At 45.6% G+C, this 24,181-nt stretch overlaps 2 protein-coding genes across 4 annotated transcripts in view; both read left to right on the top strand.

Moving 5' to 3' along the window:
- Window positions 1-626: 626 nt before the first annotated feature.
- IGFBPL1 (insulin like growth factor binding protein like 1) overlaps window positions 627-24,181 on the top strand; it is a 70,763-nt gene continuing 47,208 nt past the window's right edge. Inside the window, exon 1 of one of the 2 annotated variants that reach the window (XM_053303542.1) lies at window positions 627-1,293. In XM_053303542.1, the coding sequence (XP_053159517.1) occupies window positions 843-1,293 (451 nt within the window). In that variant the 5' untranslated portion in view covers window positions 627-842. The remainder of the gene's footprint in view (window positions 1,294-24,181) is intronic. The other variant, XM_053303540.1, reaches the window with a different exon arrangement.
- LOC128348043 (uncharacterized) lies at window positions 13,142-19,514 on the top strand. Of its 2 annotated transcripts, XM_053303539.1 has the most exons (3): window positions 13,142-13,362; window positions 17,383-17,515; window positions 17,729-19,514. In XM_053303539.1, the coding sequence occupies exon 3, from the start codon at window positions 18,382-18,384 to the stop codon at window positions 19,336-19,338; it is 957 nt and encodes a 318-aa protein (XP_053159514.1). In that variant the 5' UTR covers window positions 13,142-13,362; window positions 17,383-17,515; window positions 17,729-18,381; the 3' UTR covers window positions 19,339-19,514. The 2 variants fall into 2 exon arrangements, with proteins under 2 accessions (XP_053159514.1, XP_053159513.1); XM_053303538.1 differs by lacking the exon at window positions 13,142-13,362 and having other exon boundaries at window positions 16,306-17,515.

Below are 24,181 nucleotides of genomic sequence, written 5' to 3'. Positions count from 1 at the left end.
GGTACTCTGTCTCAGGCGCCAACATGTCTTGTTCTGCCCAGGGGTGTAGCCATGTTCGCCCCTCTCCCCAGCAGCCCCTCAGAGTGAGGGAGATACTGAAGAAAAATGGGAGGGGTGGAACTGGGGGGCCTTCAGGAGCTGGGGTGGGGGCAGGTTCTTTGAACCCATCCGCTCAATTATAGCTACACCCCTTCCTTCTGCCAAAGTAGGTGCGGCAGAAGTTCTGAATTACAGTTCTGAACTGGAGACAGACAAGGGTTCTGTCAACTTCTGTGTGTACACTAATACCACCTTCACATTTAAGGACACTCCGCCCTTGGTTCTCATCCCCCTGAACATTTGACTGTCACCTCGTTTGAATTCCTGGAGGAAAGACTGGGCTTTGCGCACCGTCGAGTCGGTATTAGCCTGTCCTTGAGGAGTAGGAGGAAAGAGGAGCAGTGGCGACTGGAAACCTAATGTGCGATATACTTGGGGTGATTGGAGCGAAGGAAGTGCTGCTGAGCTTCGCCTCTCCGCTCGGATTTCCCCGTCCCAAATCTGCTTTCCATTTCCCTTTTCCCAAAGGCACCGGGTTAGCCCCCAGGGCGCATCCCACGCCTGCAGCGCTTGCTCGGAAGCCGGTTGCACGAAGGCAGTCCGAAACAGGCATTCGTCGTCCTCAAGAAGAGCGTCGTGCCCAGAAGGGCAGCTTGCGCCAGCCTTTTGAGGCTCCCCGCCGTGGGGGCGTGGTCGCGCAGGAGGCGGCTCTGCCAGAGTAGCAGCCGCCCGCGCTGCGCCCCTTCAAACGGCGCCTTTCCGAGCTGTTGTGGCCGGCCTGTGCCACTCGCTCCGACCGAAGCATGTCCGCCTGGGGCTCGGCGTCGTTGCTGTCGCTCGCAGCGCTCTGGCTGTGTCTGGCTTCAAGGGCGGCGGCGGCGGCGGGAACAGTCTGCTCTCCCTGCCAGCCGGAGCTCTGCATGCCCGTCAAGTGCGCGGCGCCCGAGCTGTCGGCGCGGGACGAGTGCGGCTGCTGCGAGCGGTGCCTGAGTGCTGAGGGCGAGCGCTGCGGCGGCGAGCGGGGTGCTCGCTGCGGCCCGGGGCTCGTCTGCGTGAGCCAGCGCCAAGCGGAGCCGCCGCCTGAGGCTGGAGAAGAGGGCACCGGGCGGTGCGTGTGCAAGGAGGACGGCGCCGTCTGCGGTTCCGACGGGCGCTCCTACGGCAGCGTGTGCGCCCTCCACTTGCACAGCTGGCGCGCCCTCCACGGCGGTCGGGAACGTGTCCGGAAGGCGCACGACGGCGAGTGCAAGCTGGGTGAGCTGAGCGGCGGCCGCCAAGGGTGCAGAGCGGGCTGGGAAAGCGGCGGGAGGGGGAACAGCAAGAGCCCCAGGCGGGGAGTGTGGTCGCCCCCAGCGTTCTCATTTTTTTCCTCTGTGCGAGGAATTAGTTTTGTTCTGGGCGGCAGTATCAGGGCAGTGTGTGCGCACGTGCCATCCGTGTGGGACCGTCCTGATTCAACCTGAGCGGGATCCAAATCTAGGCGGGCATCAAAAAATGTGTGAGCTCCTGCACGCCTTAGAGGGAACACTGGTCGTCACCGGCTCCATCCTCGCCAAGCAGAAGGTTCTAAAAATTCCCTTCAGTGCCTCCCCTTCCCCCGTCAAGTTCCCCACTTAAATGGCACTTCGTCAACTGGGAGGTGTTCTATTTCTCTACTTTTCTTTGCGTTTTTCAGATTGGTGAAATCCTTGTCGGACTGAACAGTGACAATTATCCCCCCTCCCACCACAATCCCTCTAATTTAAAATGGGAGTGGTCAGTCTCCGTTAATGGAACCTGTTCTGAACTCCTAAGAACACGCGGAGTCGTAATAAAGACAAAAGTGTGTTTGGGCATGCGCAGAGATTCCTTTCCTCCCTGTTTAGAACTCAGTCAACTACTGTACATACATCGCGTTCTGACGGACGTCACCGCAGTGCTGGCTTCTTTATAAAACGCTTAATACTGTAGTGTGAACCTGATGATCAGGAAACAAGTTCAGTGGGATTTGAGGAGTCATGCTTCCAAGTTAAGGCATTTAGGAATGGGTGTTTAAAATAGCACCAAAGACTGTGATGGTGAACACAGGGCTGTAGAGGTAACCCCAGGGCAAAAAATAAGTTTTTGAGTCCTCTACGCCCCCAAACTGTTGTATAGTAAACTGTTAGTAATACTAAACTAACAATGGTAAACAATAATAAAATAGTAAACTTTTGGGAGCCCTCTCAGCCTTTGCCTCCCCGGGATTCCCCACTTTCTGCACCCTAAGTCGACATCATCTCCCCACCACCACCCCATCATACAGCCTGTATCCCTGCTACCAGGAGCCAAGTGATGGGTTGGGCTGGGTGTGAAGGAGAGTTGGAATTATGCTTACTGGATAAGATATGAGGCTTTGTGTAAACTGATCTCTCTGGAGACAGTGAACATAGTGGGTGGAAGCTGGTGAGCAGGCAGAAAGCAAGATGCAGCTTTGGGCAGGCTGGTCCAACCATAGAGGCAGATTGGACAGCTGCCCAGGAGGCAAAAATGCCAACAGGACCTGCCTCCGCTATGTCATATCTTGGGAAGGAGGGAGCCACTGCCTGCACTTTGGGAAGAAAAACATGGAGACAGCTAAGTAGCTCATCTGCTGGTTGATATCCCATAGATTCCAGGGGGCACAGTCAACCATTGTTTGGTCTTCATTGGCTGGTCAGGGCACAGGCACAGTTGTAAAGGAGAGGTAGTGAGGCATGTGGAAATGAATAGAAGATAATAGTGTTCTTATTAAGTCCTGCTACTCAGCATGCAATGAAATGGGAGAGGGAAGTTAATTTGCCTAGAGCCAATGGAGGCTCCTCACTTGGGGCAGAGGAGGCGTTGCCCCCCTCCTTGCTAGGTTCACATTCTTTCCAGCCCCGCATTCTCTCACCAAACATACCATCTCTTCCTCTCTGTCTTTCTCTCTGTGTGTCTCTCTTGCTTTAATATTGCTCTTGTATTTCCAGTGCTTGCCAGTAGATTGCCCTGGCTGTTAGTCTTTTTTCTAAATTCCTTTGTAAAGCATTTCCTACCTCTTAAGGTTTTCAGTGGGATCCATTGCCCCCAAATGACGTAATTACCATACTTAGTCACTACCCACATTGCACATTTAGACCCCCAGCACCAATCAGGATCCACCTTTCTTTTCCTTTTCCTTTTCCATACGGGTTGGCAGGGGCTAACCCTGCCCCCAACTAATCAGGTCAGATTATTAGTGGTAGCAAGCATGACTTATGCCCTTAGCTAAGCAGGGTCCGCCCTGGTTGCATATGAATGGAAGACCAGAAGTGTGAGCACTGTAAGATATTCCCCTTAGGGGATCAACCCACTCTGGGAAGAGCAGAAGGTTTCAATTCACTCCCTGGCATCTTGCAAGATAGGGCTGAGAGAGATTCCTGCCTGCAGCCTTGGAGAAGCCACTGCCAGTCTGAAGACAAAATTTGGCTAGATAGACCAGTGGTCTGACTCAGTATATGGCAGCTTCTTATGTTCCTATCTTATAGTACTTACTTACTTAAAAATCATTTAAAACATTAAATCAAGGCCCGTTCCCGAGTAGCCGCCAGATGAGTTGGTGGCAGCTGCAGGTGAACCTCTCCAGATGATCTTAGCAGGTGGTGGGGCTCATGGCGAAGAAGACGTTCTGTTAAATACCCAGGGTCTAAGCTGTTTAGGGCTTTATCCTATATAATAAAACCCTAAGGTACCTGCGTCCGTGTCTCTGGCGGGTGTTCTGCGCATGCGTGGCGCACGTGAGGTGTTGATTGGTCCATAGAGTGCCAGCCCGGCTTACTGTTCTGAGGGGGGCTGTCGTACAGAGGCGGTGTGAGCGGCGAGGGCTGACAGGGCCAGGCGGGGGAGTCGCCGCTGGGGTTCCCTCCACCAGCTGCTCTGATGCCGGGGGCGTCCGAGCAGCCGGGGACCCGGGAGGAAGAGCCGCCGCAGCAGCCGCCACAGCCAGAGAGGGAAGAGGCGCGGACTCCTCCTCCCAGCGGCCGCCAGCGGCCCCCGCCCCCTCCCACAGCCGCCGCCGAGCAAGGGGAGGAGTCCGGCGGCAGCCGCGCTCTCCGGGGGGACCGGGAGTGGGGACGGGCCGCGGCTGCCGCAGCCGTTGCAGCTGCAGACGCTGCCTCTCGCCGAAGGAAGGCCGAGTATCCCCCCCCAGCAAACATTTCAACACAACTCTTCTAGCGCCCATTAATGTAACGGGCTATATGACTAGTAGATAATAACCAGCACCTTGTATTTTGCCCAAAAATGTATTGGTCGCCAGTGCCATTCCATCACCACAGGAATAATATGGTCTCTCCGAGATGACCCAGAGACCAACCTGGCTGCCACGTTCTGAACCAACCAGTTTCTGCACTACATACAAAGGCAGCCCCACATAGAGCGCATTGCAGTAATCCAGCCTAGAGGTTACCAGCAGATGTACCACTGTTTTGAGGTTGTTCATCTCAAGAAACTGATGCAGCTGGCATATCAGATGGAGCTGATAAAAAGCACCTCTGGCCACCACCTCGACCTGGGACACCAGGGATAGGTTCAGATCCAGAAGCACCTACGTACCTGTTCCTTCTGGGGGAGCGTGACCCTATCCAGAACTGGCAGATAAAATTGTCTCTCGAGTTCCAACTCCACACAATAAGTACCTCCGTCTTATCTGGATTCAGCCTCAGTTTGTTATCTCTCATCCAGCCCATTACTGCCTTCAGGCAAATGTTTAGGGAGGTTATGACCTCCTGATGATATTGACATGGAGAAATGGATTTGGGTGTGATCAGCATATTGATAACACCCTGCACCAAATCCCCTGATGATCTCTCCCAGCAGTTTCATGTAGGTGTTAAACAACATTGGAGACAATACGGAGCCCTGAGGGTCACTGTACAAAAGTTCAGATTTTAAAGAACAACAGACTCCAAGAGACACCATCTGGAATCTGCACATGAGGTAGGAGCAGAACCACTGCAAAGCAGTGCCTCCCACTCCCAGTCTCCTCAGACGTTTCAGAAGGATACTATGGTCAATAGTATCGACAGCTGTCAAGAGATCCAAAAGGACCAACAGAGTCGCACTCCCTCTGCCAATTCCCAATTGGAGATCATCCATCAGGCTGACCAAGGCAGTCTTCACCACATAGCCCACCCGAAAGCAGTTTGAAATGGATCTAGATAATCAGTTTCTTCCAAGACTGCCTGGAGCTGGAAGGCCACCACCTTCTCAATCACCTTGCCCAACCATGGAAGGTTGAAGACAGGCCTGTAATTATTTAACTTCAAGGGATCCAAGGCAGGCTTCTTCAGAAGCAGTCTAATGATTGCCTCCTTGAGTCCAGGAGGCATCCTGCCCTCCCTCAGAGAAGCATTTATAATTTCTACCAGGGCCTCTACAACAGCCTCCCTGCTGGATAGTATAAGCCATGTCGGGCAAGGATCCAGAGGGCAGGTGGTAGGCTCACCATTCCAAGCCACTTGTCCATATCCTCAGGAGTCACAAATTGAAACCGATCCAGGGTCATCACATAAGTGGAGCTGCTGCTGGACACCTTGGCATCAGGCTTTGTAACAGTTGTGGAGTTTGAATCCAAGTTGGCCCGAATATATGAGATTTTGTCCACAAAGAACTCGTTAAAAATGTCACAGCAAGTAATTCTTGGTTCTAGGTACTGATTCAAGGGAGAAGGGGTGCACATTAGCCCCTTCACGACCCTGAACTACTCCGCCAGACATGAAGTTGGTGAGGTGATACAGGAGGAAACGAATTGCTTCTTTACTGCAAGTATTGCCTGAGCATAGATCTTCAAATGCTCTCTATGTAATAATTTGTCGAATTTGAGTCGAGTCTTCCTCCACTTGCACTCTAGTAGTCTACCTCGCTGCTTCAGCCCCCATAGTTTTTCTGTATACCAAAGGGCCAGTTTCGAAGTGGGTTGGAGAGGATACTTAGGAGTGATCATGTCCACTGCCCTGGTGAGTTGATTATTCCAGTTCTCCACCAGAGTGTCAACAGGGTCACCAGCAGAGCCAACACTAAATGCCCCCAAGGCTTCTTGGAATCCTGTTGGATCCAGTAACCTTCTCGGGTGGACCATCCTAATGGGCCCCCCACCCCTGTGGAGGTGAGACGTAGTCATGAGTCCAACTTTAACCAGATGGTGGTCCGTCCATGACAGGGGAAATCACAGGAGTCCCCATCCACGGAATACCACTCTGTTCAGAGTGAAAGACCAAATCAAGCGTGTGACCAGCAATATGTGTCAGTCTCGAGACTACCTGGGATAGGTCCATAGCTGTCATGCCCGCTATGAACTCCTGAGCCGCCCTGGACAAATTGGTCCCAAAGTGAACATTGAAGTCGCCCAGCACCACAAGCCTGGGAGACTCCAATGCCAAGCCTGAGACTAAGTCTGTCAGCTCAGTTAGGGATTCTGTCGGGCAGCAGGACAATCGGTACACCAACAGAAGTCCCAGTCTATCTCTGGTCCCCAATTTTAGGTACACACATTCAATATGGTCAGACATTTTGACAGGGATCCTGGCAAGGGAGATCTTGTAGACCACAGCCACTCCACAACACCACCCACGTCCCCTCCCCTGCTCCTCAACAGAGTACCCTGGAGGAAGAAGCCCGGACAAGACTGGGCCACCAGCCTCCCCGAACCAAGTCTCTGTAATACCAGATCGGCCCCTTCATCCAGAATCAAATCATGGATTATTTCAGGTTTATTCTTGGCTGACCTGGCATTACAAGACAAGGCTCTGTGGATGGTTGGCATTGCTTTCCCAGGTCAAAGAGCTGGCAGGACAGCTAGAAGGGGAGACAGCAATTAAGTTTCTGATTTATAGGCACCTATTCTGACCAATAGCCAGCAAACAAGGCTAGCCCAGTCTTCTGATTTCCCAGGGTCCTTCTAGGCAGGCTGAGGAGACTCTCTGGAGATCTGTGTGCAAAATGGGAACACTAAGTCTGCAAACAAATGGAGTTTAGAAGGTAGGGGCCCTACCTTTCTCCATCCCCCCCCCTTCTCCAGAGGGAAGACATTCCTTTTCTCCTCACTCAGCAGCCTGACGAAGCCCTCAGGAGGCATTCAATTTCTCCAGCATTTGCTTGGAGATCTTTTATTTTTTAGCCTACTTTCCAGTAGGCATCTGAGATCACCTGGCATTCTGTGTGTGTACATCCGTGTTTTCCCCTCCCCCATCAACTTCACAACGCCTGGACTAATATGAACCAAATCAGGTACAGTTGTAGGGACACATAGGGACACCTCAACATTGTATTTTGTGATGATGTCATCCACTCCGATCCAAGATGGTGGACATGTAAACTTTTGAGTTGCAAGTGGGCTAACTTGTGAACCACCTAAGCAATTTGAACCAAATTTGCTACAGCTGTAGGGACATATAGGGATGCCCAAATGGTGGGGTTGTGTGATGATGATGATGATGATGATGATGATGATGATGATAATCCCCTCCAATTCAAAATGGCAGCCGTGTGAACATCTGAGGCACAAGCAGGCTAATTTGTGGACTGTCTAACCAATTTAAACCAAATTAGGTACAGTTGCAGTGAGTGACACACAGGCACCTCAATAGCATAGTTTGTGATGATGTCATCCACACCAATTCAAGTTAGTGGACATGTAAACTTTTGAGGTGTAAGTGGACTAATTTGTGAACTGCCTAACTGATTTGAACCAAATTTGCTACAGCTGAATGGACACATGGGGATGCCCCAGTGGGGTAGTTTGTGATGATGTCACCCACCCTGATCAAAGATGGTGGATGCATAAACTTTTGGGGCACAAGTGCACTAACTTGTGGACAGTCTTAACTGATTTGAACCAAATTTGGGACAGCTGTAGTGAGTGACACACAGGGACACCTCAGTGGTGCAGCTGGTAATGATGACATCCACCCCAATCCAAGATGGCAGACACATGCATATTTGAGGTGCAAGAGATCTAACTTGTGGACCTCAATTTGCACCAAATTTAGTCCAGATGTAGAGATACTGAACGGAAAATAGACTGATTAGTTCTTACTAGAACAAGTTGTTGTTTTTTAAAATGCCACTAGCAAATCTTGGCAACATTTAGAGATCTAGAAAATGAGGGGGCCAGTGAGAGGCAATGGTAGTATTGAAAGGAGGGATCCTTAGCATAGGGTATTTAGTCAGGTTTGTGATTTATTTGGTTTAATTTTCAAATCTGAAGAAGGATTCTCTCAAGTAAACGCTTCATATAGCTTCAGCCAATTCTATACAGTTTATTCCAAGAAAAATCTTATTGAACTCATTGGGGCTTACTCCGTCCCAAGTAACATAGGATGCATGTTACTGTATGCATAGGATTGCAACCCAAAGATATATCCCAGAAATGCTTCTATTGTGAGAAAGGGAGAAATAAGGCTTGCTTTTTAAAAACTGAAGTATGTACTATATGTGCATATTTGTGAGGAAGGAAGCTAGTGGGTTCTGTTTGTGGCCAAATACATTGTGGTATTTTCAAGTGGTATGAAATGTGTATGCGCCTGCAAATAGGCACTCAGGACTCCAAACCCCCTCTTCAATTGATCTTCTTAGCCTGGGGTGAGGTGGAGAGGGCTGAGATTGCAAGGCGGAGGGGTGAGAAACAGGCAGTGCTGGTAGAAGATTGGATGGAGCTTCTGAACAGAAGAGGCATGGGGATTTGGGGGAGGGGGCATTGCTACTTTCCACACTGACACCTACAATTAACCACTCTAAGGGCAGAATTCCTTTACTCACAGCCAACCAAGGGGCGAATTCAATTTAGCACTAAATTAGCACCAAATAGCTAGCTGCCAAATACTGGTGTGAATGATGAAGATCTTGGTTGAGACAAGTAAACAAATTTACAGATGGAGAAAACCATGGGCTGATTCTTTCTAACTTAGGGTTGGAGTCCTGCCTACTATTAGCCCCACCTATGGTTACCCCTCTCCCTTCCATCCCCTCCGCCCCTCCCCAGTCCCAAGAGGCAACAGCTACCACTGCCTAGAGCAGCCAAAAAAAGTTGGACCAGCTCAGTCTTTGCCTGCAAGAAGAATATAGGGTTGATATGTTATTATTTTGAAGTTTGGATTGTACGCAACTCTTGCATTCCTTTTCTCCCCCCCCCCTTTTTATAGAGACATGATATACATGGATAAAATAAATATTGAAGGTGTAGGGAGTTTGTGGCTATATTGATAGAACTGTGGGGATAATTATGGCTTCTTAGCCCAGGTTGCAGGCATGTAAATTCCCACAATCACTATATCCCATGATTACTAGAAAGCGGGCTAAGGGAGCCTAGTAGGGATGTGCAAAAAATTTTGGGCACAGATCAATCTGTGCCCGAAATGAGCAATTTAGGGTGATTCGGGGCAGAACCGAATCACCCTCGATGTCCCCCGATATTTTTTGGGGCCGAGCCGAATCACCCGAATTTCAGGGCTGAAAAATTCGGGTGATTCGGCTCATGACCGATTTTGGGGGATTTTTTGAAGTTTTCGTGACTTTGGGGCAGTTCGTGGGCATAGAATGGGATCTGGGCAAAAAGAGTGTGGTGGGGTGGTAGTGCCTAATGGGTGCAGGCTACCACCCCAATTTCAGGGGGATAGGGCAAAGGGCTGATTTTTGGGAGATTTCTGAAGTTTTCATGTCTTTGGGGCAGATTGGGGCAGAAAGTGGGGCCTGTGGCAGAATAGTGGGGTGGGGTGGTAGTGCCTAATGGGTGGAGGCTACCACCCCAATTTAAGGGGGATTGGACAAAGGGCTGATTTTTTGAGAATTTTTGAAGTTTTTGTGTCTTTGGGGCAGTTTGGGGGCAGAAAGTGTATCTGCCCCAAAAGGGTGGGGTGGGGTGGTAGTGCCTAATGGGTGGAGGCTACCACCCCAATTTCAGGGGGATTGGGCAGAGGGCTGATTTTTTTGGGAACTTTTGAAGTTTTGGTGTCTTTGGGGCAGATTGGGGGCAGAAAGTGGATCTGCCCCAAAAGAGTGGGGTGGGCTGGTAGATAGTGTCTAATGGGTGGAGGCTACCACCTGTCCCCAATTTCAGAGTGATTGGGCAGAGGGCTGGATTTTGGTGAATTTCTGAGGTTTTTCTTCATAAGGTGCAGTGTGCTAGATTGATATTCATAGTAAATGAGAGTGTGAAAAGTGAAAGTGGGGTCATGAGAGTTCTTTAATTGAAAAAAATCTCATCTGCTATCATTGAATGAGAATTCACACCTCAGAAAATAAGGGAAAACATCCCTTCAGAAAATCAGCCCTCTGCCCAATCCCCCTGAAATTGGGGTGGTAGCCTCCACCCATTAGGCACTACCACCCCACCCCACCCTTTTGGGGCAGATACACTTTCTGTCCCCAAACTGCCCCAAAGACACAAAAACTTCAAAAATTCCCAAAAAATCAGCCCTTTGTCCAATCCCCCTTAAATTGGGGTGGTAGCCTCCACCCATTAGGCACTACCACCCCACCCCACCCTTTTGGGGCAGATCCCATGCTATGCCCCTGAACTGCCCCGAAGTCACTAAAACTTCAAAAATTCCCCAAAAATCAGCCCTTTGCCCAATCCCCCTGAAATTGGGATGGTAGCTTCCACCCATTGGGCACTACCACCCCACCCCAAAATTTTGCCCCTGGGCCCTTTCCCCCCGAATCGATTCGGATTTGGATTAAATCCGAACCGAATCAAGGGTGATTCGTGTGGCCCATATTCGGGCACAAAACAGAACAGGGGTGATTCGGTTCGGGTCCTGAACCGAATCACCGAAAATCCGAATTGCACACCCCTAGAGCCTAGCTCACTTTTTAGTAATTGTCGGAACCATCGGGCTTGCGGGCGAGCCTGCTGGTTCCAAGGCAGCTAGCCTGCCTAATTCCCCCTCCCTTTAAATGAGGTTAACAGAGCAAGCACTCCGCAGCCCCCACCGGCTCCATGACAGAGCCGGTAGTCGTGTGGCCAGCCGATTTGGCCACCCAGGGCTAGGGGTTTGATCTCCTAAGCCCTCTCTCCCCGCCAAACCCTGTCTGGTGCTTCACATGGGTCGTGTGAAGCGCCTCACTGTGTATTAATTTAGGACAATTCAGGAGAGGGGCCTGCAGAAAAGTTGAGGATTAATAAGACATATTTGTATATTGGAGATGTCAGGCAAGACAGGCATGGGGCTCTGAGTGGGATAGCAGAAGTATTTTTAAAGATAAAAGGCAGTAATACACATACAAGGATAATAGAGGCTACATTTGGTTGTGAGTATGTTAGAGGGTTAGTGGCAAAGGGTGGGACATGGTAGATGCATATATTGGGATAGGATGCTCTGTGTGAGTTAAGAAGATGATCATATAGCCTGGTCCTGTGTCTTAACTGAACAAAGAGGCACCTTTTAAAGTTCTGGCTTTCCTGTAGTTAACAAGGGGAGAGCAACTGTCTCCAACTTTCTGTGGCTTGGCAAGGTGGTGACCTCCCAGTTCCAGGCAGTCTTGGAGGAAATTGATTATTTAGAGCAATTTCAAACTGGCTTTCGGGTGGGCTATGGAGTGGAGACTGCGCTGGTCAGCCTGATGGATGATCTCCAATTGGGATTCAACAGAGGAAGCATGACTCTGTTGGTCCTTTTGCATCTCTCAGTGGCTTTTGATACTATCAACCATAGTATCCTTCTGGGATGTCTGAGGAGGTTGGGAGTAGGAGGCACTGCTTTGTGGTGGTTCTACTCCTATCTTTCAGGCAGATTCCAGATGGTGTCCCTTGGAGTCTGTTCTTCAAAATCAGAACTTTCATATGGTGTCCCTCAGGGTTCTATATTGTCTCCAATGTTGTTTAACATCTACATGAAACCTCTGGGAGAGATCATCAGGAGATTTGGTTCAGGGTGTTATCAGTATGCTGATGACACCCAAATCTATTTCTCCATGTCAACATCATTGGGAGACGTGACCTCCCTAAATGCCTTCCTGGAGATGGTAATGGGCTGGATGAGAGATAACAAACTGAGGCTGAATGCAGATAAGACAGAGGTGCTTATTGTGCAGGGTCAGGAGATTATTTTGATTTTACTATTATTATTATTATTATTATTATTATTATTATTATTATTATTATTATGTTTAACATTTTTATATCGCCCAAAACTTATGTCTCTGGGCGATTTACAAAAACTGTTCTGGATGGGGTCACACTTCCCCGGAAGGAACAGGTGCACAGTCTGGGGATGCTTCTGAATCCAAAGCTCTCTCTGGTGTCCCAGGTTGAGACAGCTGTGTCCATTCCTTGAGATAAGTGACCTCAGAACAGGTAACCTTGAGACTTGACTACTGCAATGCTCTCTGTGTGGAACTGCCTTTGTACATAGTCCAGAAACTGCAGTTGGTACAGAATGTGGCAGGAGGAGGAAGGGGATACAGGTTGGTCTCTAGGCCATCTTGGAGAGATCACATTACTCCTGTACTGAACGAACTACACTTGCTCCTGTCAGCAACCAAGCTACCCGGTGTGGTAGTCTGTCCAGAAAGGGATGAAGCAGAGAAGTTGTTGAGTCTTCAGAGCCAGAAGCAGAGCAGGGCACGGCAAGAGACAGTGTCCAATTCAGAAACCAGTCTGGGTTACAGAAGCTAACACATGGATAGGAATCTCTCTGGCTCAGGTTAGGGGCTGATAAATGCTCCACGAAAGACATGTGTTGTCTTCCAGCACCTGACTGCAGGCTGCAGGCGTGATTTATAGTCTGAGCTGATAACTCTCAGCTGGCAGGGATTCAGGGCTTATCAGCTTTCTGAAAGAGCCACCTACTTCTCCTGATGGCTTCCAGCTGTTGGTGCAGTCTTGTGACTCTCCTCTGTTGTGGAGTCATCGGGGATTGCCTGTTTAACTCATCACCTGATTCCTCAGTTCCTGACTCTGCTGCCTCAGACTGCTGTGTTTGTTCTGTAACAGCAACCGGACCTGCTTCAGCTATTTCTTGAGAACTGACAGCTGGGCTCTCTCCCCCAGGTACCCCTGCGTCAGCTGGAGGACTGTCAGTATCCCCTTCCTCCTCACTATCTGAGACCGGGGGCGTGACAGCTCCCAGTAAGTTTCCAGGCAAAATATAAGGTGCTGGCTATAACCTATAAAGCGCTAAATGGCCTAGGCCAGGATATTTAAGAGAATGTCTTCTTCATCATGATCCCCACTGCCCATTAAGATAATCCAGAGAAGTTCGTCTCCAGTTGCCACTGGTGCATCTGGTGGCTACTCAGGGAGGGGCCTTCTTTGTTGCTGCCCTGAGGCTTTGGAATGCACTGCCTGTCTCTGACAACTTTTTAAAGGTTAGTCAAGACACATCTGTTCACCCAGGCTTTTAATTAGATTTACAAATTTAATAGTTAACACTTTTAACATGTTTTAAATTTTAGATTGTTTTAAAGTATTAATTTTGTTTTAATGGTATTTTTATTGTAAATCACCCAGAGACATGAGTTTTAGGTGGTACGGAAATTTAATCAATGAATCAATCAATCTGTCCCTGTCCACTTGTGTTTCTTTTTAGACTGTGAGCCCTTTGGGAATAGAGAACCATCTTATTTCTTTTTCTATGTAAACCACTTTGTTGGAAAGCAGTATATAAATGTTTGCAATAATAATACATTTCAACAGGATTTATTCTCAGAGGTGTATAGAATAGCAGCCTCCCTTATTATTATTATATTATTATTATTATTAGTTACATTTTATATTCTGCTCTTCCTCCTAGGAGCCCAGAGCGGTGTACTACATACTTAAGTTTCTGCTCACAACAACCCTGTGAAGTAGGTTAGGCTGAGAGAGAAGTGACTGGCCCAGAGTCACCCAGCAAGTATCATGGCCGCATGGGGGATTTGAACTCGGGTCTCCCCAGTCCTAGTCCAGCACTCTAACCACTACACCACACTGGCTCTCAGAATCGGGTGCTCCCATTTGAAAGCATAGTTCTGAATAAGGGCTCTTGTTGAATTCCATCAATCATCACCATCATTTATTATTTCTAGAGTGCTCAGCATGCACTAGGCACTTTACAGTAGATAAAAATCCACAATCCGTGCCTGCAGGCTTACAATCTGAACAGTTTCTCTCTGGCCCCTCCATGTGGCTCTAATTTTAGGTACTGGCTTTGCTGTTTCAGAATTTCTGACCCTTGGAAGTCTAGGCATGCATTGTGTACCAGTCAGTACCAACTTCAGTCCATCAGGTTTCCTGCTGGTCCACACAGCTGACAGCACCAGTGGATACCAGCAGGACTGGCTTCTGCGGTGAACACAGGAATATCCTGGGGAGCAGATACCTGTTCCTTGTGGAACAGGACTCTTCCTGTGGTTGTGAGCTGCAGCACACAACCAAGACTATAGGAAGCTGCCATCTCGGCATGCCATAATTAGAGATGGTTGCAAGTTGCTGAACAGTAGGGTGTTCCGGGAAATAAAAAAGCAAATGGCAACATATGGATAATGGACTGAGACTTGTATGCATCTTCTGCTGAATCATGATTTCATTTCCTGATAACTCTGCATTCAAGGTTACTTGAAGGCTTGTTTTAGACATCCTGCCAAACTCTGGTTAAGGCCAGGTGCCCTGGAACTGGAAGTGTTTTAAAGTCAGGGGCGGGGAGGGGAGCAGACTACGTGTCTATTTTTGTTTTGTTCTCCTCTTTCCTTCTCCCATTAGAGATGGAGCTCTTGTAACATTTGGCAGGATAGATATGCTTTCCCTGTCTGTTGTTTTTAATTGCTCTTATTCTGTGAAAGTGTTTTAATTGGGTTTTTAAAATTTTTATATTGTAATCTGGATTGTGTTCGCCTAGAGCTGTATATATCAGGTGGTGTGTATATGTGCATAAAATTAAATAAAATGTTTTCCTGCTTTGAGGTGTATTATGAGGGGGCAGGGTACATGCCTGCATGTGCACATCGGGGCTTCCCTCAGATCTTCAGACAATACAGTTTAGCCAGTACTAGCTGAAGACAGCACAGGCGTTTACTTGACAGCCTGTGCACACTTATCTGGGAACAAGTGGGACTTTCTTCTGAGTAAGCATAGGTAGAATTAGGCCTTTAGCCTTTCTACTGCAAAAGATTAGGGCATGCTGCAAATGCGTCTAATATTGAGTTTAAAGCAATAAATGGGGTCCCAACTCTACTGCAAAGATACCGTTCATTAATATTGTTATGCGATGATAGAAGAATTAGACAGGATTCAGCCTATCAGCCTCAGTGCGCCCCAGCCTTCTGATCACAAATGCTATCACACTTGCAGCGTTTGCATCTTCAGACAGCGTGAGGCTTCTCAGTACATCCGTGCTGGGGTGATGCTTACCACTATGCTCTCGTACTTCATTGATTGATTTGATTTGATTTGATTTGATTTGATTTGATTTCTATACTGCCCTTCCAAAAATGGCTCAGAGATTACACAGAAATAATAAATAAATAAGATGGATCCCTGTCCCCAAAGGGCTCACAATCTAAAAAGAAACACAAGATAGATACCAGCAACAGTCACTGGAAGTACTGTGCTGGGGGGTGGATAGGGCCAGTTACTCTCCCCCTGCTAAATAAAGAGAATCACCACATTAAAAGGTGCCTCTTTGCCAAGTTAGCAGGGGTATCTTGTGCATTATTATGCATTGTACGTGAGTGTGCTTTTAGTTTTTTATATTATCATGCATGTCTTCAGAGGGCTAGTATAATGTCTGAATTGGCAAACCATAGTTGCAGTCATTGCATTGCCTTAGGAGGTCTCTGCATCATGGAAAGGGTGTGCTGAGCAGATAGAAACTAAAAAAAAACCAGTTCTGTGGTTTGCCTGTATATTTTTGGAAACTCAAACCATGGTTCATTGTGATGTCTGAAGTAGCTGAAGTATCTACATTTGGCTTACTTCTGCCTCATTTTCATTCTTTATATATACAGCCTTGCAAATAAGTCCAATGACGTCACAAAAAAGCCCACCAAAATGTTTGTTGCCCTATGCCATCAGCTTCATGACTAAAGGTTATGTTAGCATCACTGACAGAAGTGATGGTTGTTTATAAGCCCTGCTCCTATAACACTCCAGCATAAATCTCAGATAATCGTATATATTAAAGCTAAACCTAATTGTTTAAAGATTTGCTCAGTAAAGTTAAAGCAAACAAACAAAAAAGAAGACTTGGCACTCCTTAATAATTGCTTCCTTATCCAAATAAGCTGGTTGGTGGACATCCATGGTTTAACAGTTTGATAGGCTTTCTTCCCTGTGAAAATATTTATTTTAATTTTGTTGTTTATCTTGTTAACTGCCCTGGGATCTTAGGATGAAAGGCAGTATATAAATATAAATACATTTATAATATACACTTCAGTGCTGGATTTGTGAAACTGATAGCGAATACAAACTCTGCTTTGAAGACTAAGAACTTAATTCTTAAGATGTGCTTAATGAATAAGCATTAAAAGCCTTTTAAGCATCCTCGTATTTTAATGTGGGAATATATAATGGTAGGGATTTTTGCATTTAAAGCTAGTCATCAGCGTTTCTGGTAGGCAGGGTGGATAAAAATCAATGATTTTTTAAAAAAAATCAAAAAAATCGGATTTTTTTGATTTAAATTGGATTTTTTTGATTTAAATCGGATTTTTTTAAATAAAATGCTTTTTGAGGAAAATATATTACCATCCAAAGGTTATTCCATCATGAAATAAAGATTAGTTTTTTAATTATGTAGAATAAGGCTGTATATGTTTATTTTTTTTGGTAAATAAATTCCATTAATCCATTCACAATGTCATGCTCTTCCAGAGGTTTTTGTAAGATTATTGGGCAGTTTCTCTGCCTACAAGATATTATCACAGATGCTTGGTTTACTTTTGCAGTTCTCAAAACTGAATTTGACTCAGCAGAGATCACATGCCTCTCCTTCACAGCAAAAATGTTATGACATGAACAGAGTTGAGAAAAAGACCTTAATCCTATTGTTCTACAAACCTATGAATACAGAATCAACCCCTTCAGTGCTAAGTTTCAAGAAGTTCAGTGAAATAGAATAGAAACAATATTTTTCTGATTGTTTGGAGTGGAATAGATCTGCACAAGAAGAAAGTGAAACTAAGTGTGAGGAGGGAGGGGCAAGCAGACAAGCAGTACAAAATGAAAGTGAAACTTTCTGAGCACAATACTGCATAGCCACAGACAGACAAGTCTTTGGATCTTTTTGTGTGTATGACCTGAGGTTTATCACATTCTTTCCTTGGAGGAAAAAACCTATAATGGCAGCAGGCGGTAAAAGAGACCCAGTTTGGCAATATTTTAATGAAGTTCCTTTACCTATCGGTAAGGCAGGCATGCGTGCAAAATGCAAACACTGCAACAAAGAAATGCAAGGCCTGGTGGCCCGAATGAGGCAACATCATGAGAAGTGCTGTGATGAAGATGACCAAAGAAACACATTTGAAGAGGCAGGATCTTCAGGTTGGTAAACATTTTTATTGAATCATATAATATTTCTAAAGACTGCCTTGAACTGTCATGTTTGAGCAAAATTATATTTCTTATTATTACTGCATGTTACTGTCATTTGGTACAGTTATGAAGAAAAGCAAATATTCCTTTTGGGGCAGTGCTGTGTACAATAAGCAGAAATTGTATAAACAATAAAATAACAGCATTGACTTTTTTGTTTAGGGGAATTCATGGATTCTGGAAACTATCCACCTTCAAGATCACCATCCTCCTGTTCTACAGTTTCAGAGTTATCCATCCAGGATAGTGCTTCATTAGCATCATCATCAGACACCCACAGCCACATATCACTATCACCTAAAAGAAAGAAAAAATCCTTCCCTCCTGGAACCACCATAGATAAGTTTGTGATAAAAACTAGCAGATTAGAAAAAGAGTTAATTGATGAAAAAATTGCCCAGTTTGTTTATGCAACGAACTCTTCTTTCCGTCTGACTGAGAACCCACATTTCATTAATATGGTTCAGTCACTGAGACCAGGATACAGTCCACCCAGCAGAGCAGATGTTGCAGGGAAACTGCTGGATAAAGTGTATGACAGAGAAATGGAGCAATGTGCAACAGCTCTGGAGGGTAGAATTGTTAACCTAAGTATTGATGGGTGGAGTAATGTCCACAATGATCCTATTGTATGTGCTTGTATAACAACAGAAGAAGGGAAAGTCTTCCTTGCACAAACAATTGATACGTCAGGAAATGCACACACAGCAGAATACTGACAAGAAGTGGCAGTAAAAGCTATAATAACATGTGAACAAAAATTCAAATGTCTAGTACGCAGTTTGGTCACAGACAATGCTGCAAATGTATCCAAGATGAGAAGAAATTTAGAAGAGCAGGAAGGGAATACAAAGCTAATAACATATGGTTGCAGTGCTCATTTGCTGCACCTCTTAGCCAAAGACTTAAGTGTTCCAGAAATAAAGACTAATGTTGTTGAAATTGCTAAATACTTCCGTAACAATCACTTTGCTGCAGCAGCTCTGAAAAGGATGGGTGGAACCAAGCTAACGCTCCCACAAGATGTTAGATGGAACTCTGTGGTGGACTGTTTTGAGCAGTATATCAAGAACTGGCCTATTCTGATGACAGTTTATGAACAAAATCGAGATAAAATAGATGGCACTGTCACGGCCAAAATCCTCAACATTGGGCTTAAGAGAAATGTTGAACATATGCTGAGCATCCTGAAACCCATCTCTGAACCTTTAAACAAAATACAGAAAAATAGCTGTTTTATTGCTGATGCTGTTGAAATTTGGAAGGAACTGAGTGAACACTTAAAAACAGAACTACACATGGACAGAATTAAATTACAAGCATTAAAAAAACGAATGGGACAAGTACTGTCTCCAGCTCATTTATTGGCAAATATTGTCAATATCCAGTACCAGGGTCAAAACTTAAGTGCTGAGGAAGAGGAGTTAGCTATGACATGGGTATCCAGCAATCATCCATCTGTAATGCCAACTATAATAAACTTCAAAGCTAAGGGGGAACCATTCAAGAAATATATGTTTGCTGAAGATATTTTAAAGAAAGTCACACCAGTGAACTGGTGGAAGTCACTTAAGCACTTGGATTTAGAGACTGTTCAAGTAATGATTTCACTTTTAACAACAGTAGCTTCTTCTGTAGGCGTTGAAAGAATATTCTCTTCCTTTGGACTCATTCATTCTAAATTGAGAAATCATTTGGGACCCGATAAAGCAGGAAAGCTTGTTTTTCTTTTCCAGATTATGAACAAAGAAGAAGATGAAGATGATGAGTGAGCTACAGAGGACAGTATTTAAGTTTTTCATGTGTAGGCTGGGCTGACAGTCTAAGTTTCTTAAAATATATATATTTTGTTTAGCCAAATTAGTTAACAAACATGGATGTTTGTTTAAGCAAATAACATATGCTGTAATGTTATTGTTTCAGTTGAATAAATCTATTTAAATTGTTATTATTAAGGTAATGATTATTTTTCTCCTTCCTAAGTACAACAGAAAAGTTGTCCAAATATGAATGATTAACCTATTAAACTGGGGATAAAAAAACTAATATGAAAAGTTGTTATTCTAAAAATCTTCATCTACTTGCATATTAAAGTTATACCAGCAAGAATTAGTCTTTATGTAGAAAACTATGATTTAAATCAAGCCTTACTGACTAGTGATTTAAATCGTGAATTAAATCAGTTTGATTTAAATCAAATCCACCCTGCTGGTAGGAATGTGACTTAAAAGCATATGTACCTATAACTTGGTTCTGACAATTCCTGATTTGGCGCACCCGACTGTGGTGTACTGGATCAGGAATGAGTTGTGTGGGGAGTGCAGAGTTTCCTGGTTTGGATGTCATGGGAAGCTGTGTCTTGGCAAACCAAGTAGCGCTGAATTCAGCTGGGTGAAATTCAGAAGGAGAATACGTGAGGGAGTGGGAACATGTGCACAGCCCACACAGCTTGTTCCCAGTCCAGCAAACTGTGGTTGCCTATGTGTCTGCTAATAAATGTGAAAGTTACCCCAGAAATATTCTACTGCCCTTTAGTTTCCCAAGAATGATTCATTTGTACTACAGCCAAAAAAATCTTTTTTGTCTTTGCAAAGTATATCAGTGAAGCTCCATTTGGAACGTTGTTATTGAAGAGTTCTGAACTTGAACAGTAATGTTGGTGGGAAGCAAATGTTAAATAAAGTAATATTTTAAAACATCTGTATGCCACTCTTCTAACTCCAAGAAACATCCAAAGTACTGAACAGCATTAAAAATCTTTACTAATCAAATATAAATTCAAACCCTAAAAACAAAACGCTACGTAAAACAAAATAACAACAACTGCAGAACAGAGCAGAGTCAAGCAGCAGCCAGATGAAAATAGAACCTAATGCAGGACCGAGCATCAACCTAACACTTCCCCTCAAAGGCTCTGTTAAGCAGAGTGGTCTTCTCAACCCACCTCTTATCTATCAGTCCACCAAAGTTTATTATAGACATTGACCAGTAAGATAACACAATAACCAACCTAAAAGAGAAGAGGCTAGACAGACCTCCATGAGGAGGGAATTCTATTACCTGAGTGCCATCAGTGAGAGACCTGCAGCCCCCTGCCTAATTTCTACCAGGGGAAAAAAACCATAGCAGAGCTTCAGATAAAAATCTTAAGCTGGGGTGTGCAAACAGGTTCAAATCCGAACCAGTTAGATATTGAACCAGTTCAGTTCGAAGGTTCGGTGTTGAGCCAAACCACCCCCGGTTCGGCTTGACCCCGAATCGAATACCCCTCTCCCTCAGTTCGGAGATTTGCTGAGCCTTTTAAATTTTTTTTAATTTTTAACGTACCCCCTCTGGGGGGTTTCTCCAAGGTGGCAGGGGAGGGCCGTGGAGTTCCCCCTCCCCTGCCGGCCTTTTTGTAAAAAACACCTGGTTCAGGTGTCTTCAGCCCTTTCCAGGCCTATTCCTCAGCGCGGTGGCCATTTTGGAGGCTGCCGCAGCTGCACAATGAGACCCTGCATGGCCTGGCATGACTCAGCCATGCAGAGTCCCATAGCACAGACACGGCGGCCTCCAAAATGGCCACTGCACCAGGGAATAGGCCCAGAAAGGGCCAAAGATGCCCAAACCAGGTGAGTTTTACAAAAAGAAAGGCCGGTGGGGGGGAGTGGGGACCTCCACAGGCCCTGCTGCCCCGCCACCTCAGAGAAGCCAGTTGTACCAGTTGCAGGGGAGTAACAACAGGAGAGAGGGCATGCCCTCAACTCCTGCTGTAGGCTTCCAGTGGCATCTTCCAGTGGCATCTGGTGGGCCACTGTGTGAAACAGGATGCAGGACTAGATGGGCCTTGGGCCTGATCCAGCAGGGTTGTTCTTATGTTCTTGCCCCCCGGAGGGGATAAGTTAAAAAGAAAAAGAAATTTTAAAAAATTGTTCAACCCTCCCGCCGCAAACTGAACCAAACTGGGGGTTCAATGGGGGGGCAAAACCAAACTGGTCCAGTTTGGGTCTGGTTTGAACCGGGCCAGGTGGTTTTCTGCACACTCCTAATCTAAGTATACCGGCAATCTCATACAGGAGAAGGTGGTTCTTTTGATAGCCTTGCTCCCAGGTCCTTTAGGGCTTTATAGGTCAAAAACAGCACTTAAAATTGTAGCTAGAAACCAATATAAGGAGATCTATATAGTTGTGTCTTTTTCTTAAACATTCCTTCAGTTGTATGTGAAAATGAACCTATAAGAGTAGACTTTGGCTACAGGAACTCTGAGGCAAGTTTCCTATGTGTAGTTCTATTGCATGTTAGAATTGTGGTAGTAATGGAATGATTTCCCAAAGTTTTCGCACAAAGCAATATTTCAGACTCTTTCCTTCTGATTAGTTAGTTCAGTTACTAATTATTACTGCAACCACTGAGATTCTGAGTACAGACTAATTTCATGGCACTCTTTGCAGGCTTGAAAACCTTAATTGGTCTTTACACTGGACAAATCTTAATTCCAGCAGGCATGGCCTGGATTTAAGAGGAACCTAGCTGTACTAAATACAGATTTGAGGAATAATAATACTTAGCATTTTTATAGCTCTTTTATCATATTCAAAGCACTTTACATGCATTATCTCAGTAATCCTTCCCATAGTCCTGTACAGTGGGTCAGCAATGTGATTGCTGTGTTGCAGATCTGAGGCTGAGAGGATTGTGACTTGTTGAAAGCCACCTGGGCTGGAGAAAAATGACAGTTTTCTCAGGGAGTTGAAGATGACACTCTTTAGCCATTGTTTGCTATGTTTCATTATTTCCACTATCAACTGTGGTCAGACTGGTCTTAAAGGTTTCTTGAAGCATTGAGATAATGGGATGAATGTTCAGACCATGGGCAAAGAGATACATCTCTCATACTGCCTTCAATATAAGGTTGTTCTCATGACCATAATGGGTGGGAGCAGGCGGGGGGAGGCAGGGATGGGCCTGCCTTCCCTCCAGATGATTGGTGATGTTCTCTTTGGTGCACCACCACACACCCACATGATCCACGCTGCTCCATGTAGCCCAAATCTCTGGAGGTCAGGACTCATTTTCCTGGCCTCCAGGAATCCCACAATGCACCGCATGATAAGTGCAGAGTATCAGGGGATTCCCTTGGGAATCAGGCACTCTAGGCGCCCAACTCAGTGTCCAAATCACTACTCAGACCTCGGGTAAAGGATGTGTTTGTGCCCTTTAACCCAGATTAAAGCCTGGGGTAAATTCCCGGGCTTGTGGGGGAGGCAGCGTTGGGATCACCTGCAATTCTGGTGCTGCACACGAGCAGCCAAAGCTGCCAGGCAGGGCTGCCAAGCCTGGGTTTGGCTGCTCATGTGCAGTCAATATATTAGGACATATTCCTGCATAAACATTTCAGCCATATACCTTATTATTTAATCTAAAGGTACTTGGTGGGTATTTTAAGGCAACCCAAAGGCTTTTGTTCCTTATACCCATACAAAGAATCCATCTATTTCAATAGTCAGAAATATTATTACTTGGGCAAAATCATTACAGGCTCTTGGTCTAATTCGTGACTACTGCAAGATTTAAACCAGAGGCATTCTAGCGCACCCTTGCAGGGGCATAGCTATAATTGAGTGAAAGGGTTCAAAGAACACAGGCCCCCAGCTCCTGAGGGCCCTCCAGGTCCACCCCTCCCTAATTTCTGCATTATCTCCCTCACTCTGGGGAGACGCCAGAGAGAGTGCTGAACACGGGCCCCCTCTTTCCTAGCTGCGCCCCTGCAGCCTTGGCCATTACAATGGCTAACCATTTTTTGACTTCAGTAGTCTCAGGATTGCACCTGTATTTGGCAGTATAAACTTGGAAGGCGATACTGTTTTCTGCTTTCCATAAAAGCAACCTGAGTAATTCATATGAACATACATAGGAATATAGGAAGCTGCCTTCTACTGAGTCATACCATTGGTCCATCTAGCTCAGTATTGCCTACACAGACTGACAGCAGCTTCTCCAAGGTTGCAGACAGAGGAGCCTCTCTCAGCTTTATCTTGGAAATGCTGCCAGGGAGGGAACTTGGAACCCTCTGTTTTCCAGAGCAACACAAATAACTCTGCTGGTGTTTGGCTGAACTGTTTGTATTGCAGAGACTCTGGTTCAAATCCCTACTTAGTCACAGAGTTCACTGGGTGATCTTAAGCCATTATTCTTTTTATCTAACCTACCTTTCAGGGTTGTCATGAGGACAAAATGGATGGAACCATGAATGCCACTCTGAGCTCCTTGGAAGAAGGATAGAATAAAAATGTAGTAAATAAAGACACCATAGATACATTATTGTTTAAAAAGAGCTCATTGTTTCTCAGTATTCTTTGATTGCATGTATCTTCAGCCCTCCACTCTGATGGTAATGAAAATTCAGTCAAAGAAGAGGCATTTATGTGTCAGTAAGTACCTCATTATATCTTAACCCAAGGGCACTAATTTATTCATGTATAATCAGTGGGGTAATATTTAACAGTCCCCTTTGGGAATTGGGTTGTGTGTAACAGCTGCTTCTCTTACTATTTGTAATCAGCCAGTTCCTTCTAGTTTGCTATGTTTTAATAAGCATCGCGGGAATATGAAAGGATTCCATAATTAATTTTTGTA

This window comes from Hemicordylus capensis, chromosome 2 (assembly GCF_027244095.1).
Source record: "Hemicordylus capensis ecotype Gifberg chromosome 2, rHemCap1.1.pri, whole genome shotgun sequence".
In the NCBI taxonomy this organism is placed as follows: Eukaryota; Metazoa; Chordata; class Lepidosauria; order Squamata; family Cordylidae; genus Hemicordylus; species Hemicordylus capensis.
Note: the sequence above shows the minus strand (reverse complement) of the source record. Positions and strands in the feature narration are given on the sequence as shown.